Genomic DNA, 21,345 nt, shown 5'->3' with positions numbered 1-21,345 from the left:
CCGCAGTGCCCGCAGTGCCCGCAGTGCGAGGGCCGTGGGGACAGCGGTGGCGCTCTTCGCCGCCCCGTTCGCATGCTGCAGATAGCCATTGCGATTGCCCGCTGGAAGCCCCAATCTAGATATTCCCGGTCGCCAGTATGGCTGGAGTCTTGACATGTCTGCGTCGCGCGGGGCCGTCACAGCGGTCGCGCCAAGCCTGCCGCCTTGGCGATTAGGGCTGCGCGCCAGGGTCTGTGCAGCTTTTCTGGAGCTGCCAGCCGCGCTCCAACCGTCTTCCTTCCTCTTCACCCTCCAGAGCAACCAGCTTCGATTGCATGATAGCTAGCACATCGCGACGCGCCCCACTTGCAACCCAGCTTCCCTTGCTCTGCACAGCTCCTACCGTCGTCAGACACCTCACAACCTCACACCTGCACCTTCTCACACACCGACAACCCATCGCGACTGACTTCACCGTCTCAGCGACGTCATAGCCATGGAGGACACCTCCGAGATGGTAAGCTCACGCGCGCGCACGAAACGCCTGCGCCTTGCTCGAGTATCTTGCGCTGACGCTGTGCGCAGGATCTGGACAGGGCGTACGACCACTCGACGCCCGCCCACGACAACACCAACCAGACCACCAGCACTGCTGAAGATGGCTCTCCCATGGTAAGTCCTCACTGCGATTACGACACGCAACCTCTCAAGAGTGATTCGCTGACCTTACCATTGCAGAATTGGACTCCTACTCTCCCTACCCAAACTTCCATCCGCGGTCAAGGCGAACAGCCTCCGGCATCACAGCCCAGCATCAATCAGATCTTCCGCTCGACTCTTCACAACAACAACTCGCACACCCACTCCACCTACAATTCTTCGCGGTTCAACAACACTGCCCGCCTTAACCATTCGGCCCGCATCAACAACTCGTCCCGCATCAACAACTCATCCCGCATCAACAACTCATCCCGCATCAACAACTCGTCCCGCTCCAAACACTCATCCCGCTTCAACAACTCGTCCCGCTCCAACCCCCATATCTCTTCCGGCTACCACAATGTTCCACCTCCTCGCGCACTCAGGACGAGCTACAAGACCTTTGTTCTCAAGCAAGAAAGCGGCGGAGCTCCTGCGGGACAGTCTCTGGCCATCAAGTCCACAGCGAAGCAGCGCATGACGGTAGACCAATATCAGCAATCCCGGTTCAAGAAGAAGCTCGAAGAGAGCGCTCGGCGCGCAAAGATAGCAGACAAGAATGCTCGCGAAAACCTCGCGTCCGTCTTGCCGCGCAAGCGCTCCAGCACCGACAATGACGAGGGTCGCCGCGATAAAGATGCTAAGGTCCCGGCTAGGAGCTTTGAAGACCTGCCCGACATGCCTGAGTCAGAAGTCTCCTCTTTCTCGCAGAGTCAGAGTGGCGCTGGCCTCTTCCTTACCAAGGTTCAAGACCGCTTCCGTGCCATCATCCGCGCAATCGTGCGCGCAGATGAAGAAATTGAGGAGATCGTCTGGCTTCCCACTGGATCCGAATCCAACAAGCGTCGAGCCATCGCCAAGCCTCTGCCTGGTGCCTACCCTCTTGATGATATCTCATTTGATGATCATGTTCCCGCCACCGAGCACGACATCGACCCGGCTGACGCTGCAGCCTCGACGAACCAGACCACCACCGTCGGTTCAGAATCCAGCACCGCCTTTGGCAAAGCCTTCAACAATGTCGGCAATCTCATCACATCTTCCCTTTCATCCAACAACCGCAGCGATGCCACTTCCTCAAACACCAACATTTCTTCCAACGGCCAGACGGCTCAGTTGTCAGGATCTTGTTCCACGCCCAGCTTGCAGAGCATCAACCAGACACCTCTTAGTCTGAAGAGGAAGCGTGCATTCAGTGCAGATTCGGAAGAAGAAGATCTTGTTTTGCACCCGCGAAAGAAGGCTACGGACTCCAAGAAGTCATCCATCAAGATCAAGATCAATGGCAATCCTCTCCTGAAGAACAAGAAGCGCGAAGCCAAGGCAGCCATGACCGCCGCAGACAAGGAACAGGACGATCTTCCCATGCACAAGCCGAAGAAGGCCGATGACTCCAAGAAGTCACCCATCAAAATCAAGCTGACCTCCGAAATACTAGCCATCAAGTCTCGCTTTGACAAGTCGCAGCCTCAGCGCAAGCGCATCGCTGTCACCACAATCTCGAGCACCAACGAGAAGGATGAATCTTTGAACGCCCCGAACCGCAAGATCCAAGAGATCATGGACCTCACCCACCCTGACGCGGCACAGAACATCACGCAGGTCCAACTGGGCAATGTCTCCGGAAAGGACCATCACAGCCAATCGGATTTCCAGACATACCGCGAGTCGGAAGAGCGCCCCAGTACTTCGTCCTCTGGCAGCAGCGAGCAACGCAAGACCTCCCGCGAGACAGGCAAGCAGCCTGCTCTTCTCACTACCAACAACGGCTGGGACACACCACTCAAGGTTTCCGAATCATCTGAAGAAGGCCTTGAGGAGCACGTTGCGATCACAAAATGTAACATGAAGAACACGAAGCCCGTCAAGACACGCAACGCCAAGGTCAAATCGTTGGAGGAGCTCATGAAGCGCGCCACGGTCGGCGAGGCCGAAGATCTACAGATTTCCAACAGCCGCACGGATTTGCGTGAGGAGGAGCTCGAAAAGCAGCGCCTTGCAAAAGCCGAAGCAATGCGCAAGGCCGAAGAAGCGGCGGCTGAAGCCAGACGCAAGGCCGAGCAGGAGGAGGCTGAGGCCAGGCAAAGGGCCGAAGAAGAGAAGAGGGCGGCGGAAGCAGCAAAGTCAGAGAGGAGGCGCAAGCTCCTCAGCCAAGGGCCCTCAGCCACGGAAATGGCGGAGATTCAATCCGCCCTCAATGGGCGCGACCCGATGGCAGAAATCTCGAGAAACCTCACAATCCGGGACCTGGGGACTCTCGTCCCCAGGACGAGCTGGCTCAACGACTCGCTCGTCAACAAATACCTGGAGGAGCTGACGAAGAAAGCCTGCGAGAAGGCAGGCTACACAGAGGCCGACAGGAAGGCCGGCAAGGCCCCACCCTACCAGTTCCTCCTCTCAAACTGGTGGGTTGAGGTGTCCAATAAGGGGATCAGCAAGGTCCTCAGTTGGAACAGAAGGAGTAGGCTTCACGAGGGGCGTCTGCTCCTCGTGAAGGACCTTTTCATACCAATCTGCCACAACTCACACTGGCGATTGGTGGTCGTCTCGGGCACCGAGCGGACTATCACGTACTTCGATAGTCTCGCCGGCAGGCCCGCCCCTTTCGTCGCCAAGACCCAAGACTGGGTCAAGGCGACGTTGGGTTCGGCTTACGACGATGCGGAGTGGCGCATCGTCGACGGTGGGGACCAGCGCTCCCCGAGGCAGAGCAACTCCGATGACTGCGGAGTGTTCACGCTTCAGAACGCGCGGGCGGTGGCGTACGGGCTGGATGTCGAGCCCAACCTGTACGTCACCTCGACGGAGGGGATACTCCGTGTCCGCCACCAGATGGCAGCCCAGCTGCTGTCTGGTGGTTTGGACTGGGAATAAGGAGTCCTCTCTGTCACCCGCCGTTCGATGGGGGGTGCTGACCTACCGATGCCGGACCCTTAAGGGGGAGACCCTACTCCTTCAGCCGGCCTTCCTGTCGCTGTTTTGTTTTTGTTTTTGCTTTTTCTGTGTTTTTGTTTTTTTGTTTTTTTGGATGTTTTTTAAGCGCGGCGTTTGGTTTGGGGGGAAGGGGGAGGGGAGAGGTGGGAATGATTTTGTTAAGATACCCAGCCCGAGCTCTAGGGAATTTGAGCGGAACAGCAAGCGCAATCCATCTGATATTTCATCCTCTTTGGCTTGAGAGTGAATCGCATTCGACCATTGCCGATTCGGGACAGAGTACATCGCAGATTCATGCTCCTGAACACAGTGGGTTGTATCCAAATGGGCTTCCGACATCTTACATGTAGATCGATCTGCCATTTATAGCGCTGACGGTCGCTGTGAGAGTACATATCAGGAAATAGGAAAGCTTACCACTGACCATACGTTAGGAAGCAGTTGAGGACTATTGCATATTAGAGAAGTGCCTTGTTACTATCTTCTCGCCTGACATGCCATTCTCTACGCTTGGCTGTCGAGCCAAGAAGAATTACCAAGCAATAGCTGCACATAGTAGCTAGCGAAGCACGACACGTTGGGACGATCCCTCAACTTGACTAGACCAAAGGGCGCTCTGGCTTTGGTGAGGACGGTGAAGAGTTGAATGCCATATACGGCATGTATGCCAGTTCACAAAGACAATAGAAACTGGAGAATGCTTTCAGGAAATGCTGGTTAATAAGCCATTGATCTCAATTTCAGATCAGTGTGGACTTCTGCGACTCGAATGGTCATCAAGAATCCATGGAGATGTCTATCGAAATAGCTATGGCTACAACGACACGCGTGCAGAGCAATGAAGGAAGCGGAATGCGCGAAGCATGTCAAGGTCGCGCGAGAATTAGTTAACGTTGAGCTAAAGCCGAGCTTGAGAATATGGAGACAGGTTACACAGTATTCCGAAGGAACAGTATCAAACTCTGCTTGAAAGCAGGGAGTTCCACAGTGGTTAAGGCAGGAGTGAGGTTGGACTTTCGACAGGCGGCAGGCAGGCAGCAAACGGCAAAAGTGGTTGCCGGAACGGCGCGTGATGATGCAAGGCTGGCCGCGACCCCAGATTTCGAGAAAATCCGCCGCCGCAGCTGGTAGCTTCCAACTCCGAAGAACCTCATCCACCACCTCATCCACCTCTTTCTAACGCTCGAATCAACACCCTCACTTCTGCCCCGCCTTCTCACTGTGCTCAGCAACGCATAGCGCATCCGCCCCACCTTCCGCCGACCCTTTCTCGACGCAGCCTCTCTCACGCGACAAACAAGCTTCGCGACAGCAACCCCGTCCACCGCAAACCCGCCGCTACTCACCCCACGACAGACATACGCGTCGCCCAAGATGAGATTGACGGCAGAGATCATCCAGCACTCCCTCTCCTACATCAACCCGCTCGGCGAGCGCGAGCTGGATCTCAGAGGTGCGTTTAAGCTGAAAAGAGCAGATACTACACTTTGAAGAAAGAAGAAAAGAGCTGCGTTGATACCATCATGACCTCCGGTCTGTTGCCGTGACATACAGGTCGTCAATTCACCCACATCGAGAACATGGGCGCCGCGTCGGCCGACATCGAGTGCATCGACTTCACGGACAACAACATCCAGATGCTCGGCAACCTGCCGCACCGCCCGCGCGTGACGACGCTGCTGCTGGCGCGCAACCGCCTCTCGCAGATTCAGACGGGCATCGCGCGCGCCATCCCCGCGCTGACGTCGCTCAGCCTGGCCGAGAACAGCGTCCGCGAGCTCGCCGACCTCGACCCGCTCGGCGGCTTTTCCAGGCTCACACAGCTGAACCTGATCGGCAACCCTGTCTGCAGCAAGGAGGTACGTTTTGTGTGTCTTTCTTTCTCTTCTTTCCCACTTCCTCCCCCCTCCCCCTCCCCAGTGGGCGTGAGAAAGAACGTTACACCCACTTCAGCGCCAGCCACGTCCGTCGCTCATCTCGCAGAACTACCGCTACTACCTCATCTTCCGCATCCCGTCCCTCCGCTTCTTCGACTTCCAGCGCGTCCGCGACGCCGAGCGCCAGAAGGCCAAGGAGCTGTTCGGCACCCCCGACGCCCCGACCGAGCTGGCCCAGAAGGTCATGAGCCAGCGCAACACCGTTCCCGACGTGTCCGCCGGCCCCGGCGCCGACGACGTCGCCGGCGGCATGGCCCGCGTCAAGCTGACGGACGTCGAGCGCCTCAACATCCAGGAGCTCATCAAAAACGCCAACACGCTGGATGAGATCACCCGCTTGGAGAAGCTTCTGAATGAGGGCAAGATCCCGGGACAGTGAGAGGGGGAAGAAGTGTGGAGGGTGGGGGGAAGAGATGGCTGGAATGGGAATGCCCGGTGTGTGGGAAATGAAGATCACAAACAAAAGCTTGGTGTGGGACGGGAAATGGCCGGGGTGATGGCGAGTCTTTGCTCTACCATGCATGCGTATTTGCAAAGATCTTGCTCGGACGGCTCATCTCACGGTGCCAGAAGGAGGGCCGGCGATGATAATGCACTGGTGGATTGGATTTGAAGAGAGGTACCAAAGAAAAGTTAGCAACCAGCTTAATCGGAACGATTGGAGTAAGGGCATTTCAATCACGTTTCCACAGATCGTTCTGTATCTGTCCCAAAATGTTGATCGCGGAAATGTAAGAAGAGAGGAAGAAGAAGAAGAGAGATACAAAGTGGGTAGCGGGGAATGGAGACGCAATTATACGTTCACCTTGCATCTCACAAACTACGTATGCAATGACATTGATGGAGCAATCGATTCCGATGTCCCTTCTCTGCCCAACAGTCTACCATGCGGATGTGAGAGCGAGCCTCATCTCGAGTGCAAGATTGCTGAGGAGGCAAGAAGGGAGGGGTAAAGCAAGGGGATTGCTTTCCGTTGAAGGTATAGGTCTTATTTTCAAAGAGCGGCGTCTTCTTACTCAAACAGAAGAAAAAAACACTTTTCAAGGGTTGGCTCCGCGTTCCGGGTGTGTGCGTACGTGGTTCCTTTCCTGAGACAAGGTGGCAACTATTGCCGGCGGGGATGGATATGCTGTTTGTAACATGCCTCAGGGTAGAAAAATCCGGTATGAACTCGCGGACGAGGAATGTCGCCGCACGGGTGCTGCCGACTGGGCATCTACAAACAGGCCAGGGCATAAGAGGGGAAGAGCACCGCCCCTAGAGCGATCATGTGGCTTGAGCCAATCACCACGGAGCCGCATTCGCTCAGCACACACGTCAGTCATAGGAGCAGGATGGAGTACAAAGAATGAGATAAGACTATTTTCATGTTGAATAAACGCTATAGTGGTTTGAAGCTCCCCCCCAACCTTCGCCAGAAGTAGGTGCAAAGGGGAAGCAATCAAAGTGAAAGCCCATCCAGCCAAACAATCATGACCATCATCGGGGTATCCTGACGTCGCCATATTCGACAATTTTTCCAGACCAGACCAGACCAAACCTGATAGGTATGCGGGAAGAGCTCAACCCTCAATCAAGAGAAAGGGGAAAGATGGAAAGGGCTGAGCTCCGGAAACATGCAGGCAAGCGCCTTCATATGTTCCGATGTAGGGTGTACAGCAAGGAATTTTGCCGTTTGGTTCCTCTTGCTGGAGGACCAAGGAAAACTCTTGGTTTTCTTTGTCATCATCTTCGTCTGAGAAACGTTCGTCGTAATGTTCTACTTCCGAATGCTCTTGCGCCGAACCATGAGTACTTCGCTGGCTTTCATATCCTTCAACTCTGAAGTTGTTTAGCCAAGCAGCTCAACATCCAAGCCAATCGCCCTCATGAACAGGTTGACATGGCCAAGTCGTGACGCAGACAACTCCTTCGGAAGCGCCTTGCACACATTGACGGTGTCCATGACGCGATCCTTGACACCGATGACGAGTCGTTGTTGTTGCTCGGCCGATGCGCTCGCACCCATGGATGCGAGGAACTGCCACACGTAGACGTCCTCATCATCTTTGACGGTGCCGGGGAAAATGTACGGCAAGACCGGCTCAACGGTATCGAAGAGGCGGTTGTATAGCTGCTCGATCTGCTGGAGATCCTGCGAGGTGGCAGCCGATGGCGACGTGCTTTCCTTAACCAGTTCTGCGCGCGAGACGAAGATGGTAAGGATGGACAAACCAATCTTGGTGCGGACTAGTATGGGGATATTGGTGCGGTCAAGGACCAGGCCCAAGAGACCAATGACGATGTTCAGGGGCGCTTCATTCACGTACGCGAACAGAGGAGGCATGACAGCTTGAGCGAACAGCTCGATTTCCTCCTTTGCCGCCCGGGGAAGCGGAGTGAGAGGATCGGCAGGGATGCCATGTTGAACCACATCCAGAGTGTCCAGGTGCACAACAATCATGGTCAAGATTGTCACGCGCTGCTGTTCGTCGATATGGCGGAAGATGCGCGGGATGGCCTTCTTGCCCTTCGGGTGAGACAAAACAGCGATGAAAGGGTGCGGAACATTGGAGCCGCCCATGATGGGCTCCATGACCTTCAAGCCTTGCCAAAGCTTTTGGTTCAGCTCCTGGACCTGGTGCTGCCACTCCATGTGCTCCTGGATCTGGGCAGGTGTGCTACCATCGTTCAACGGAGGTGGCATGTTGCGCTCATGGTCTTCCATCCTCATGAGGACATTGTAGACGTTTTCGATGTTGCGCAGGGTCGCCTTGCGATCAGCGACATCGTGATGTGCCCGGCTGGGTCGACGGCCAGCACCGTTAGGCCGGCCTTCTCCTTCGGGCTTCTTGATGTTCAGAAGGGGTTTGGGCGTCTTTGCGTTGCTAAACGAGATCTTGCCGAGGCTGCCCTCGATAACGAGTTGCTTGTTCTTGGGCTTTGCCTTGGCCGCCTCCACCGCGCGCTGCACCTGCTGCTCCATGCGCTGAGCGTGGTTGTCACCGCCGCGGTGCTGCCGACGGCCTCCATAGCGACCGCCAGTCTGGAAAAGATAGGTCTGAGCGAACTGGTTGGCGGGTTGGTGAGGGTTCTGGCGAGGAGCTCCACGAATCTGCGAGAAGACCTGGTAGTAGAAGTCTTCGGCGAGGGCAGCCTCGGGGCCTTGGTCGTCGATGCTGCCGGTAGCCGTGACAAGTTGTTGAAGCTGAATGCGGGTGATGAAGTTCTTGTCTTGTGGGGTCATAAGCCCGTTGTCCTTGGAAAGCATGTGGATCTTGTGAATCCTCTTTGCACGCTTGGCATCTTCCTCCAGGAAAGCAGCGCGCTCAGCATCGGAGAGGCGTAGCAGCTGCTCGGGATGAGTGATGACAGGACCCTGGTACGAAGGGCCACGTGCATGAGCCGGTCCAGTCGGCGGCATGCGGTTGAAGGGCTGAGTTACGGGCTGGCCTTGGCCAGAGAGACGGTTCGGGTTCTGGAGGATCTGGCGGGGCTGGTGCGGAAGCTGATGCATCTGGGGCGGGGTACCCCGCGAGCCCTGCTGTTCTTGCCTCTGGCGTTGGAGAACCTGCGGTTGCGGGATGCTCTGGGCAGGCAGTTCAGTCGGCATCTGCTGCTGAGGAATCGACGGAGGGCGCTGCTGAGCAAACTGAGGGGGGAACTGCTGGTGGCGCTGGAGGATCTGCGGCGGAGCTCCGAACGGTTGCTGGGCCCAGTTTGGAGGAGGTTGCGGGGGAAAACCGGGCATCGAGGGCTGGGGCGAGGGCTGAGTGGCGGGGAGCTGGACAGGCTGCTGGGAGAGGCGCTGCTTGCTCTGGGCAAGCATAGCAGCCTCGACCTCCTCCAGACTCATCATCTTCCTGCTGGCAGGCTGGGCCGCATACTGCTGGGCATGCTGGGGCGGGAGCTGCTGGCGCTGGTTCTCCTGGCCGGGAGTGGCCTTCTTCGAGATACCCCAGATATCAGCGCTCGCCTCGAGGTTGCCAATGTAGCCAGGCTGAGCGTAGTTCTCGTATCCAGTCTTGACGGGCTGCCGTTCCTCCCTTTTCACCTGGGACGGGGGCTGGCGGGCGCTGTACAGCATCTGCTCCTCGTGCATGGTGCCCGCAATCTGGGCGGTCTGGCCGGAGAAATCGAAGTCCTTCCCGACGTTGTGCGCGGGCTCGCCGCCGAAGGTGTCATCGTTGAAGGCGTCATCGGTTTCATCAAGCTGGTCGCCGAGGCCATCGTAGGTTTCGTCGAAGTCGAGGCTGCAGCAGAGCAAGGTTAGAGCAGGGGCGCTGGCGGCGGCAGAGACGAGAGGACTCACGCATCGTCGGCTTGGGGAGCGCCCTGGCCGGACAGGCCGGCCCACGGGTCAGGCGTCTGGCCGAAGCCAGGCGCCGACGGGTGGTGGGCGGGACGGTCCCGCGGCAACGACGTGTCGAAGCCGAAAAAGGACATTGAGCTCTTGCGGGCGACAATGGCAGGGTTGGTGGTGGGGGAGGTGACGTGCTGGGGTGGGTGAGATGCGGGCTCGGCGGCGGTGGTGGTGTTTACGACACTTTTCGGCGATCCTGGGCGCCAGTGCCCGCTGGTTGGCGTGTCCGGGGCCGCCGCTAGCAGCAGATGGCGAAACGGCTAGAGGCACCGCGCAAGCACACAGACAGCGCGAGCAAGCAGCAGAGCACTCGGCGGGCGCGGTGCAGAGGGAGCCATGCAGAGCAGAATCGCAGGCGTCCGCAGGCGTCCGCAGCAATCAGCGCCGCGTGCCGGTGGCCGGGCTGGAAGGCAGCACGGGCCCGGGCTCAGGCCCCTTCCTTGCTGCTGATTGCACACTCAGCGCCATACGAGCGCGCGGTGCGCGGTGGCCGCGTGTTGTACTGGAATTCTGCCTCCCCTTCGTAACCTAGGTAGTCGCCCTAACACGTATCTCTTCCGCCCGCTCGCTCGCTCACTCCCTTCCCGCCTGTCTCTCCTTGCCGCTCAATGCCTCAACCTTAGCCGTCCCGCCGCCGCACATAAACTTCCTGCGCGCACCCGTCCGCCTGCACCAAGACTCGGCCGTCGTTGACCACCGAGCAGCCCCCTTTCGAGCCACGTCGGGCCTCCGCCTGCGAAGAGCCCAGCTGCCAGCTCGCTCCTCCGCCTCTGTCCGCACCTCCTGCGCACGCCGCCCCGACCGCAACCATGGCCGGCACCCAGCGCTACATGCGCTACATCGTCTTTGCCTTTGTCGTGAGTTCTCCCGCGCCCGTTTCAGCCCCGAGCGCATCCCCGCTGACCCTCCGCCCAGGCCCTCCTGCTCATATTCTTCTTCTCGTCTTCCGATGTCCCCACCAGCCGCCTGCAGAGCGCCAGCGAAATCATCAAGGAGCAGGGCTCCAAGTGGAAGGGTTCGGGCGCCGCCACCGAGCCTGGCTCCAATGAGCTCCCCGTCGTGAACTCTCCCTCGCACTCGGGCAGCTCGTCCCAGGGATCCACCCCGAATACCACTCCTCAATTGACGGGAACCATGCCCGGTGAGCGCATGAACGCCACCTTTGTCACTCTGGCCCGCAACTCGGACGTCTGGGAGATTGCCCGCTCCATCCGCCAGGTCGAGGACCGCTTCAACCGCAAGTTCAACTACGACTGGGTCTTCCTCAACGACGACGAGTTCGACGAGAACTTCAAGCGTGTCACCACCTCCCTCGTCTCCGGCACCACCAAGTATGGCAAGATCGAGTCCGACCAGTGGTCTTTCCCGCCCTGGATTGATACCAACAAGGCGGCAAAGGTCCGTGACGAGATGAAGCAGAAGCAGATCATCTACGGCGACTCCATCAGCTACCGCCACATGTGCCGCTACGAGTCTGGCTTCTTCTTCCGCCACCCGCTGATGCTCGACTACGAGTGGTACTGGCGTGTCGAGCCCAGCATCGAGCTGTTCTGCGACATCAACTACGATACCTTCAAGTTCATGGCCGACAACGGCAAGAAGTACTCGTTCGTGCTCAGCTTGTACGAATACGTCGAGACCATCCCCACTCTTTGGGACAGCGTCAAGGGCTTCATGCAGAAGTTCCCTCAGCACATCGCCAAGGACAACTCCATGGCTTTCCTCAGCGACGACGACGGCAAGACGTACAACCACTGCCACTTCTGGTCCAACTTCGAGATCGGTAACCTCAACTGGCTCCGCAGCGATGCCTACATCGACTTCTTCGAGCACCTCGACCACGATGGTGGTTTCTTTTACGAGCGTTGGGGTGATGCTCCTGTCCATTCGATTGCCGCTGGTCTCATGCTCAACAAGGACGAGCTTCATTTCTTCGAGGACATTGCCTACTACCACGTGCCTTTCACCCACTGCCCGACCAGCCAGAAGACGCGCACGGACAACAAGTGCCACTGCAACCCGAGCGACAACTTTGATTGGAACGGCTATTCCTGTAAGTTCCGCATTACCAGAGCGTCTACCACTCTTGCAGATGCCAGATACTGACCGTGAAATCTCCTCGCAACAGGCACTGCACGCTTCTTTGAAGTCAACAACATGGAGAAACCAGAGGGGTACGAAAAGCAGCAATAAACCCTTTCACATCTTTCTAGTAGTAAACCCATATTTCAAAAAAAAAACTACGACCGCTTTGATTTTTCTGTTCTTCTTGAAGGACCCATCAAACTGATTGTTTCTCTTCTCTCCCTTTGCCTCGTAAAGAGCTCCATGGAACAAGTCTCAACGCATCAAAATCACCATCCGCGTCGTATCAATGCTCGCGTTCATTGGTCTTTGCGTCACCTTTTGGAGAACGTACCTGTTCTATCGATCCGCCAGACTCGACTCCAGCGGAAACTATTGGATCAGATGATCGACCTGTCGTGTGGCGGTTGTCATGCCTGACTGCTGTACATGATGTCCAGACACCTGGTCTATAGGTTCCTTCTTCGCTTCAATTTGCCTGGTGCTTGCTTTCCGAGCCCGGGTTAGGGATTACAAAAAGATGGAACGTCTTTCATTTTTTCTTTGGCCTGTCAACGCTTTTTGTTTTTCGCACACGATGTGCCATGTACTATCATCAAGGGGTGGAACACTCGCGCGCTCGGAGACTCTCCCGCAGCGTTGCAGAGGTGTGGGATACGGCGCCGGTTCTTTATGCTCAATGTTAAACTGGCGGGTGTGTGGAGGGAAATGAAGCGAAGTGTTTCCTGTACGGCTCCTTACGATGTATGTCTCTTTTTGTGCCTTAGCTCTAGTATACTTGCGCTTCTGTATTTTAGAACGGCGGGTGATGTCGATACTTACCGATCCATGAAGAATTCACTCCCTATTAAAAGAAAATCACCGCGTTTCCTTCGTGACCTTATCCGCCGCCATGTATATGCTCTCCAGACGAAGTGTGGCTCCGAGCAGAACGATGGCGATGCACGAAAAGAAGGCACACGAAAGAATGCACCATCCATTGTAATCTATTGGCCCGGGCCGCCGGTGCTCTGCCCATTATGAATCCGTTTGTAGCAAAAGTCGACCTGATGCAGAAAGAGACGACACCCCGACGAATGTATCTAGCCTTCGAGAGGAGAGAAAGAAGAACCCACACCGACATACTTCTCCTGCACCACATAATGTAGATGACCGACTATTCCTCAGCAGCCGCATCTAATTCCACCCCGAGCATTCACCTCTCTCCCACTTTCCACACCCAGTCTGTCAGTCCGTTAGGTTTGTTCAAATCAAACTTCCCCTTTTCACGACCCCAACATCCGCATCGTCGGCCACACCCACGACCACCACATCGCTCGCGTCATAATCACCGCCCTCGCGGCGGCCATCGCCGTCATCAATCCCAGCTCCCGACCCATCCTGCTGCAGTCCGCAATCGCAGCCAAAGCGGTCTCTGAACTCGAACGGCGGCAGGCCGGCGAGCAAGTCGAGCGCAGCCAGGGCAGCCTTGACCTTTGCGTTCTTGCCCGCGGAGGCGACGCCCTCGGCGACGACGCGGTCGTGCAGCATGACGCCGGCGATGCACCTGGGCGGGGCGGCGGGGACGACGACGGGCAGCTCCGAGGCGAGGACCTTGTGGTCGGCGCAGCCGAACTCGTCGTGCAGGAAGGCGTGCAGGCGGGTGACGGGGTGCGAGGCGGCGAAGGCGTCGTAGATGGAAATGTCCTCGAAGTACCACTTGATGTGCGCGTCGAAGAAGGCGTGCACCGCGCCGAAGTCGTGGCCGCTGTCGACGAAGAGGGCGCCGACGTAGGCCTCGACGACGTCCGGGAGGCACTTGGGCGGGGACTTGACCGTCGTCCAGTAGTCGCGCGCGCCGTGGGCCTCGCGCTCGGCCTCGCGGATCTCGACGACGTAGTCGCGGATCTGGTACTCGACTTGCGAGTGGCTGTACTTGAGGTGCTTGTGGAACCCGAGCTTCACGCAGACGGCGCCGAGGAACTTGTTGGACACCATGGCCATCTTGTGTTCCGTTAGCCATTGGGGGTCTTTGTCTGGGAAGCTGTAGACCAGCCAGGTGATGCATGCGTTGTCGATCAACGAGTCTCCCAGGAACTCCAGGCGCTGGTACGACGGGACCTTCTCATAGTTGTAAGGATACGACGGGTGCACAAAAGCCGATCTCAGGAGCTTTGCTGAGCGGAAGCGGTAAGGGTGCTCCCTCTCTACCTGATTCACCAAGTCCATCTGTGCAGCCGTGCACTCGGCATCGAGATAAGACGGTTTCTCGTACGTGTCAAGGTACTCGGACCACTTCTTCTGAGTGTGGTCTGGACTGGCCACAAGGTTGGTGACTGCCTTGACAGCTTCATCCCAGTTCTCTGGCTTCCAATCACCTAAAGTGTTATGCGTCAGATAAGCTGCTCCGATGAGAGCCTCGCAAACGTCCGCTACAGTCTTGTCTCCAAGCGCATGCTTCACCACTTCTTCTCCGGTCTTGTTGTGACCCTTGCCCTCCAGCATCTTGAGACCGTCCGGGTACCAAGTTCTTCTTGAGAATGCCATGCTTCGTACGTACTTAGTAAGATGAAGCTCCTTGGCAGTCTCAAATAGGTTTTGGTTGCACACGAGGCACATTCGTTTGACGTGGAAGTCGAACTCGTTGTCGTCCGGATTCTGACCAAACAGCGCGATCGAGGTGGCCATCTTGAGAAAACAATCTCCCATGAACTCCAGGCGCTCGTAATTGTTGCCCATGCCGCGGCGAAAATTCCGAGCCTCTTCTCCGTGTTCGTCGGTGTTGTCCGAATCTTTCGTCACTGCCTCCAACGCCAATTCAGGACTAATGTTGAGGTCCAGGAGCTGACAAGCCTCTAACGCGATGAGACACTGGTCTATGCGATGAATGATTGCAGGGAAGACGTAGATGGTTGCTACGACTGCTGCCCGGAGTGCCGATATTCTCAGAGGCTCCGGACACAGGTATACCTTCGAGCGGAGTTCGCCTTCACGCTTCTCAGGTTCCGCTAGCATGTTGCGGCGGTGTAGGACCTGCCTTCCTTCAATCACTGGTTGCTTGCGGTCCCAGCTCGGATCGGCCTTCGCTCTTGATGCTTTATACAGGCTTATGGAGTAGTTTAAGATGTCCTTCTTGTGCTCCGCCTTTTTCCCAGTGACAGCGTCCGCTGGAACAGGGTCTGTCGGCTTCAGGGTTCGATTGAGGCTTTCCGTAAAGAAGCGCCGGCCACCGTCCCACCTGTCGACGAGATACTTGTCCAGAAGGGAATCGTCGGGCATCTCAGGCGTCCAACGGTATTCAATGTGCGTTTGAACCTCTTCCAGGGCCTCCCAGTCGAGAATGTCTCGTAAACCATAGAATCCATCATCAAGGACTCGGTAAAAGCTCCTTACAGGGGCAAGCCAATAGGACATCTTGGCATGATCCTCCTCGTATGTCTTGTTGAAGACATCTTTGAACGCTCTGAGCGTGAACGTGGTCAGGTGTTGAACGTCATCGATGCTGCACTTGAAGACGGATGTTAAAGGAACCAGCTGGACTCTGCTGGGAGACCCAGAATCGAGGAATAGTGGAAATTCCGGCAGGTTTGGAAGAGACGTTCTAGTGAGTATCGCTAGTGGCTGGTTGGGCCTGTCAAGGCCATCCGGTAGTTCAATGACAGTGATGTGGAGTTCTTCAGGAATGGTCCCTCGAGTGTTTTCCCACAGTTTCGGCTTCGTCATCATATCGTATGCATTTGTTTTCTTACAATTCAACGCCAGCCGGGCGTTCCTCATCGCAGGAAGTTGCTTCGTATAGATTGGCAGGAGATTCTCGTCCAGATACGCTGCTGCACGGAGCTGAAGGCAGATTTCAAATGCTGCTGATCGTTTTGCGATGGCCTTTCGCGCACATGGACGGCCCGTCGCTGAGGGGATAGGCGAGTTTTCTGGGAGGATGATCTCACAGAGGAATTTACTTGACTGAGAGGATACAATGTACAAAGGCTCAGAAACTGTTTCTCCTTGCCTAGGCAGGGATGCTGTGAAATGAGCAATGACACTGAGACTGGAATCATAAGTGAGGTTTGCTCCAGTACTAGGTTCTGTGTAGCGTCTGAAGTCCTTGCGATCCTGCATGAGCTCATCCAGATCCGCGTCGTTTCCTTTCAAAAGGCGGTCTTCCGGCAAAGCCTCACAAAACTGCCGCATTACTCTTTCTGCCTGACGGGCTTCCATCACAGTTGCCCTGTGATGCATGTTGCCTTGCTCAATCATATGCAAATACCGGGAGTTCCTATGCCGCGCCCGACCTCTGGACTGCACGTATTGAATCATGGTCCTGTAAAGATCGAACCTGACGACCAGATTGCAATCGGGGATATCGAGACCTTCCTCAGCAACAGAGGTTGCAAACAGGCAGTTCAGTTCTCCCTTTTTGAACTTCAAGAGGGTCACAACCTGCTGACGGAACGAGATATTGAGATCGCCCCATTTCCCCGTGCTACCAACGATCATGCCGGATTTGAGGTGCGGGCCTCCGATCTGGCTGAAGACTTGATTTAACAGACGGGCAGTGTATCTGCGTTCGACGAAAACGATACATCTTGAGTTGGGCGTCCGCTCGAAGGTTTTGAGGAGCTGAATGCGAAGTTCCAAGACTTTTGAACTCAGGTGCGTGAGGCTGGGCTGAGGTTCGCCGATGAAGCTGTTTTTGACAATGCCCGCGGCTTCTCTCAACCTTTCCACCTCCTTGTCGAGGCGAGAGATTGACTTTCTCTTCTTGTCCTTATGAAAGGCTTGTTCCTGACGGCTTTCGAGCTTTTTGGCTTCTTCCTCTTGCAGGGCGTAGAACCAAAACATGTCAGAGCACCATGCTCCGAGCTGAGAACTTGCATGTTTGGATGACTCAAAGAGAGCTCTGAACGTTTCCATGTCGCCAAGCCTTTCTTTCATCTTTGTGTACAATGGCGTTTCAAACATATCCCGAAGGGGGGCGTAGGTCACCACATTCTCGTCTGGCCGGCTGATGGTCTTGCGCAATAGGTCCAGGTTCGCAGTGGTTGCGATGCGACAGTGCAGGAGTGCTTCAAGGTCACTGGCAGCTTGAAGAACGTCCACCTTTGCATCTACTGGCGAGGCCGTCATGCCGAATACTTTGGGCCGTTTGCTTTGATCGGTAGGCAGGTAGTAGTCCTTGATGATTTTGGCATAACTGTGGCCCTTTTTGGCATGGTGCGCCTCGTCGAAGATCAGTAGATTGATCTGCTCCATGTTGATGAAGGAGTGCATCAGGCACTGAGCAAGAACCTCAGCGGTGCAAACAAGAACCATGTTCTGCTCGAAGTGCTTCGTCCAGGTCTGCTTCGACCAGAGATCGCAGCCCATGGCTCCACAGAAACGTTCGACCTTCTGATCGAGGTTAGTCTCGAGCACGGCGAATTGCTGGAAAACCAATGTGACCGAGTCGACGAGAAAGAAAGAAATACGAGGGGCTTTGCCCGCTGCACGATCTTCAAGTTCCTTGTCGATGGTATGCTTGAGCAGAAGCACCGCGATCAGGGTCTTTCCGGAACCGGTGTCAAGAACGGCAATGACGTTCTCTTCTTTGGCTCTCTCGAAGAGCTCCAACTGATATTCGCGCGGATCGGCTATGATGTTGGAATCTTGTTTGGCCAGCAAGGTCCGAACGGAGAGAGAGTCGTCGTCAGCCGTCTTCAAAGTCTCCTTCACCTCTTGCTCTGTCACATGCTCTGCCTTTTGTGTGACCCATGAACTGAAGATGGCATGCTGTTGGCGTTTCTTTTCCGAGATGGTTCGGGCAATCCCAGAGGTCGACTCGCCGTCATCACTCTCTGAGTCGTCATAGTCTTTCGCAACATGCCGGAGGGCAGCTGTTTCAGGACGTGACACGGCGTTTGGAACGCCATGTCCATATACTTTGTCAGCCATTGCTCCCACCGCGCGCTCAGTGGGAGATGCAGAGTGCGGGTGTGCGACGAGTAAGGTGGACACAGGACGAACGTGATGTTACTGGGCACCAGCGCACGGCATCGGCATTGGTGGAGAGTGTTTGCGACAGACCAGGCGGAAGCGGCGAGGTTGAGTGGATGGTCGAGTAGATAGTGGGGCGATGGGCAGAGAGATGGATTTATGACATGGTCAGCCGTTTGCTGTATGTGGCAGGTGCAAGCAGCGCGCAAGCGGCGGGGTGCAGGCTTGGGCAGCTGCCAGCACCTGCGCTACCACCGGATGCGCGCCATGGAGCAGCTTCCAGCATCGACACCATGCCCTGATTTTCACAGGTGGCATTGCAGCGATAGGTCGAACTGGCCGTGTCGTGCCGCTGGTGTGGTGCCGCTGGTGTCGTGGTGTCCGTGCGTGCGGGCGAAGCATGGCCAACGCGCTAAGACACGGCGCACGTGATGATGATTTTCCATACGGTTCAGGTTCCTTCTCAGCAACGACAACCTCCAACCCTACGGCGCACCTCACCACCCCAGACCTCGAAAATGAGCAACGAAGCCGAGCAGCAGCCGCAGAGCCTCCGGGCTCTTTTCCACGGTGCAGAGGCGAAAAGAAAGGAGCTTGAGTCTAGTTATGACTCGAACGGCGATGCCTACCAGCAGAAGCTCAGCTCAGCCATCGCCACCTATGAAGAGTGCCTGAAAGTTGCCGACCGCGTTTCGCTATTCAGCCCCAACGAGACCCTGGAAGACGTGGCGTCCGGAGACTTACAGTACGGTGCATCGTCTTGATTTTTCCTTTCATCTTTCTCATATTCGCTGCAGATACATGGTCATTAACTACCATCTCGCTGAGCTGTTCCAACGCATAGTGGGCACAGACCGCAAGTCCATCCTCATCAACGCCCGTGAAAGCTACGAGAAATTCATGAAGTTGCTCGACAGCTATGACGTCCTGTCGAAGCCTGATGCCAAGCTCTATGAGAAGTACCAAGAGTCCCCCAACTCCTTCTCCACTGCATCCACTACAGATGCTGCCGCCAGACGCGACACAAAGATCTCCCGCTTCAGAGCCGAAAAAGAGCTGAAGGCGAAGCTTGAGGTATGTTCGTTGGCAACATCACGTGCGTCCCTTAGTAACTCCGGCATCCAGCATCTCAACCAAAACCCAGCCGCTTTCCAAAACGACGAGGATGCCCTGCGTCAGCTGTACCTTACAAATATCGCTCTTTGCGTGCACCAGACCTTTGCATCTCTCGAGTCACTGGCGCAGGAGCTACAAATTCTTGCCATGGCGCCGCCGGCGCGTTCGCCAAATGCGGCTCCCACCGCAGAGGATTCGCGGCAGCGTGACCGCCGAGGTGACGGTTATTCGGAGCGCCTGGATTCACCGCTTGCGGGCCTGGCAAGCCGAACTGGGCCTATTCTGAGCGCAGATGGAAAGCCAATGCGGCCTTTTACGCTTCTCGACAGCAGACAAAGGGTACAGCAAGGTGTCTTCCGGCCAGATCACAGCTTACCCACCATGACCATCGACGAATACCTGGACGAAGAGAGGAAGCGGGGAGGCATCATCGAAGGAGGCGGCGAGCAGTCGGGGATGCAACCGGAACCGGACGAGGACAACTGGGAAAAGGCCGATGCTGAGACGCTGAAAGCGCGCGCATGGGATGACTACAAGGACGACAATCCCAAGGGTGCTGGAAACACGATGAACAGAGGCTGACGAGCGGGTCTGTTGCACTGTCTACCTTGTGATGCACTGGGAGGCAGATAATTTGGAAGCCCATGCCTCACACGACCTGGCCACACCCGACGGACCGGAAGATCAAGCTGCGTTGCTCCAGTTGCTCCAGCCGGCGGGGGGAAACGGGAACGTGCCGACACCGATTACCGCCTTGGCCAGATCTCGGGCGAAGGGGTTACGAGTACTTTCTTGAGACAGGACTGCTCATGATGGGCCGGGACGGATGTGTGGATCAGTGGCACCCAGGCAGCGGGAGCATGTGTCTTCTCGAATGAGACTTTAATAAATATGCAACCAGAGCAAATTTGAGGATTTCATGTGTATCTTCCCCATGTCGGCACGCTAGGTGGGAATGGCTTAGAAGAGAAGTCGGCCGCGATGAAGATAAATTTAGCCGAGGCTTGAATGTTTGACGACGACAGCGTCGTGGAATATCCCGTCAGCCCTCTCCATTAAACCTGGGCGCTGTTTCGCCGAGCTCGCTGATGGCTTCTGGGGGCAGAGAATCCCTGATCGCCCGGCTGTTCGCGCAACGCAATAACAGTTGCGTGGGGTCGTTTGCTTATCTTGACCACGCCATTGCCATCGGCTCGCCATCCGCGCGTTAGGGAGCGACGCTTGCAACGGTAGGCTGGCTGAGGCGCGGATACGGAGCGGCCCAAAGTGACCAAGCTCCGAGAGGGCTAAATCTGGGCGCGAAGGCGCTCAGAATGCAGCGGTGCCGTGCCGTCCTGTATGTGCAAAGTTTTCCCCGTCCAGCTTGCGTGGATGGCAGTGGCCGCAGTGGACCGGGTTGACGCATCATGCGCGCGACAGTAGGACGCATGTACAGTGTTTGCAGCTTTGCACACCGTCAGACGCTGAAGAGAGGGTCGCCATGTTGTGTACCCCGAGGGCTGGCGGCGGGCGTCCGGGCCCGAGAAGCTTAAAGTCCTCCCCGATGCTGCACCAGAAGCTAGCGCGTGTGAACAACCAAGCTTGTTAACGGCGTGGCGGTGGAAACGAACGGCAGCAGGCAATGATGCAGGCAGACTGCAGTTGAGTGTAGCTGCAGGTGCTTTGTGCAAACGCGGTCCAGTGACACCTCAGGCCGCGAGGTCCGTAGTAGACGACGTGCTGGGCGAGCCCCTTGCGTGGATCGGCTGCGATCTCACGGTTGCTGTGCTCGTGGGAGTCGGCATTCTCACCTGGAGGCGATCATCGGGGCCAAAGACCCCTTGAAGGCCCAATGTCCGCTGGCCAGCCCGCGCCAACCTTATCGTGATGGGCGCGACAACGGGCTCTTGAACGAGGATGGACTCTCGTTATTTCAACATCAATGGCCCGTGTGCACCCTGAGAGGGCGAAGGTGCATGCCACGCGTTGCATCGGCTACAGAGTACTGGTGCTGGGGGCCAGGATGGCAGCAGAGCAAATGGCGGGCCGCGATGGCGCTGACGGCTGCTCGGCTCTCCTTGGTACCTCTCAATGCCACGAGGCTTGGGCCACGCGGAGGGTTCAATATCCGGCAGCGCTCTGAGGAAGATGAAGGGGCCAGCAGTCGCGGTCGTCTTTTTGGCAGGTCCTGGGGGATGTGCCGGGTTCTCGCCTGGCGCTAGGCGGCGCCTTCCTGCGCCTGGCCGTTGTCTCCAACGTCCGTCGGCTGGGGCATCACGCCGTCTGCGGCCTATCACGGCGCGCGGCGAGAAGGTAGCATTC

At 56.6% G+C, this 21,345-nt stretch overlaps 6 protein-coding genes across 6 annotated transcripts; 4 read left to right on the top strand and 2 right to left on the bottom strand.

Annotated features, from left to right (window-relative positions):
* Positions 1 to 475: 475 nt before the first annotated feature.
* BKCO1_11000121 (ulp1 protease family protein) lies at positions 476 to 3,552 on the top strand (the record flags this gene model as incomplete). Its single annotated transcript, XM_020270302.1, has 3 exons — positions 476 to 496; positions 565 to 651; positions 718 to 3,552. 3 exons carry the CDS (start codon positions 476 to 478, stop codon positions 3,550 to 3,552), a joined length of 2,943 nt encoding a protein of 980 aa, XP_020132823.1.
* A 1,434-nt stretch (positions 3,553 to 4,986) lies between these two features.
* BKCO1_11000120 (l domain-like protein) lies at positions 4,987 to 5,928 on the top strand (the record flags this gene model as incomplete). The annotated part of the gene is made up of 3 exons (XM_020270301.1): positions 4,987 to 5,065; positions 5,167 to 5,471; positions 5,566 to 5,928. The coding sequence occupies 3 exons, from the start codon at positions 4,987 to 4,989 to the stop codon at positions 5,926 to 5,928; spliced, it is 747 nt and encodes a 248-aa protein (XP_020132824.1).
* A 1,452-nt stretch (positions 5,929 to 7,380) lies between these two features.
* Positions 7,381 to 9,974, bottom strand: BKCO1_11000119 (topoisomerase ii associated protein; the record flags this gene model as incomplete). Its single annotated transcript, XM_020270299.1, has 2 exons — positions 7,381 to 9,781; positions 9,841 to 9,974. The coding sequence occupies 2 exons, from the start codon at positions 9,972 to 9,974 to the stop codon at positions 7,381 to 7,383; spliced, it is 2,535 nt and encodes an 844-aa protein (XP_020132760.1).
* A 726-nt stretch (positions 9,975 to 10,700) lies between these two features.
* Positions 10,701 to 12,084, top strand: BKCO1_11000118 (glycosyltransferase family 15 protein; the record flags this gene model as incomplete). Its single annotated transcript, XM_020270298.1, has 3 exons — positions 10,701 to 10,748; positions 10,807 to 11,944; positions 12,020 to 12,084. 3 exons carry the CDS (start codon positions 10,701 to 10,703, stop codon positions 12,082 to 12,084), a joined length of 1,251 nt encoding a protein of 416 aa, XP_020132759.1.
* Positions 12,085 to 13,221: 1,137 nt separating this feature from the next.
* BKCO1_11000117 (dicer-like protein 1) lies at positions 13,222 to 17,886 on the bottom strand (the record flags this gene model as incomplete). Its single annotated transcript, XM_020270297.1, has 1 exon — positions 13,222 to 17,886. The coding sequence occupies one exon, from the start codon at positions 17,884 to 17,886 to the stop codon at positions 13,222 to 13,224; it is 4,665 nt and encodes a 1,554-aa protein (XP_020132754.1).
* Positions 17,887 to 18,446: 560 nt separating this feature from the next.
* On the top strand, positions 18,447 to 19,626 carry BKCO1_11000116 (tor signaling pathway regulator; the record flags this gene model as incomplete). Its single annotated transcript, XM_020270296.1, has 3 exons — positions 18,447 to 18,673; positions 18,726 to 19,002; positions 19,054 to 19,626. 3 exons carry the CDS (start codon positions 18,447 to 18,449, stop codon positions 19,624 to 19,626), a joined length of 1,077 nt encoding a protein of 358 aa, XP_020132753.1.
* Between the last annotated feature and the right edge of the window lie 1,719 nt (positions 19,627 to 21,345).

Source organism: Diplodia corticola (assembly GCF_001883845.1).
Source record: "Diplodia corticola strain CBS 112549 chromosome Unknown scaffold11, whole genome shotgun sequence".
NCBI lineage: Eukaryota > Fungi > Ascomycota > Dothideomycetes > Botryosphaeriales > Botryosphaeriaceae > Diplodia > Diplodia corticola.
This window is presented reverse-complemented; position numbering and strand designations above follow the sequence as displayed.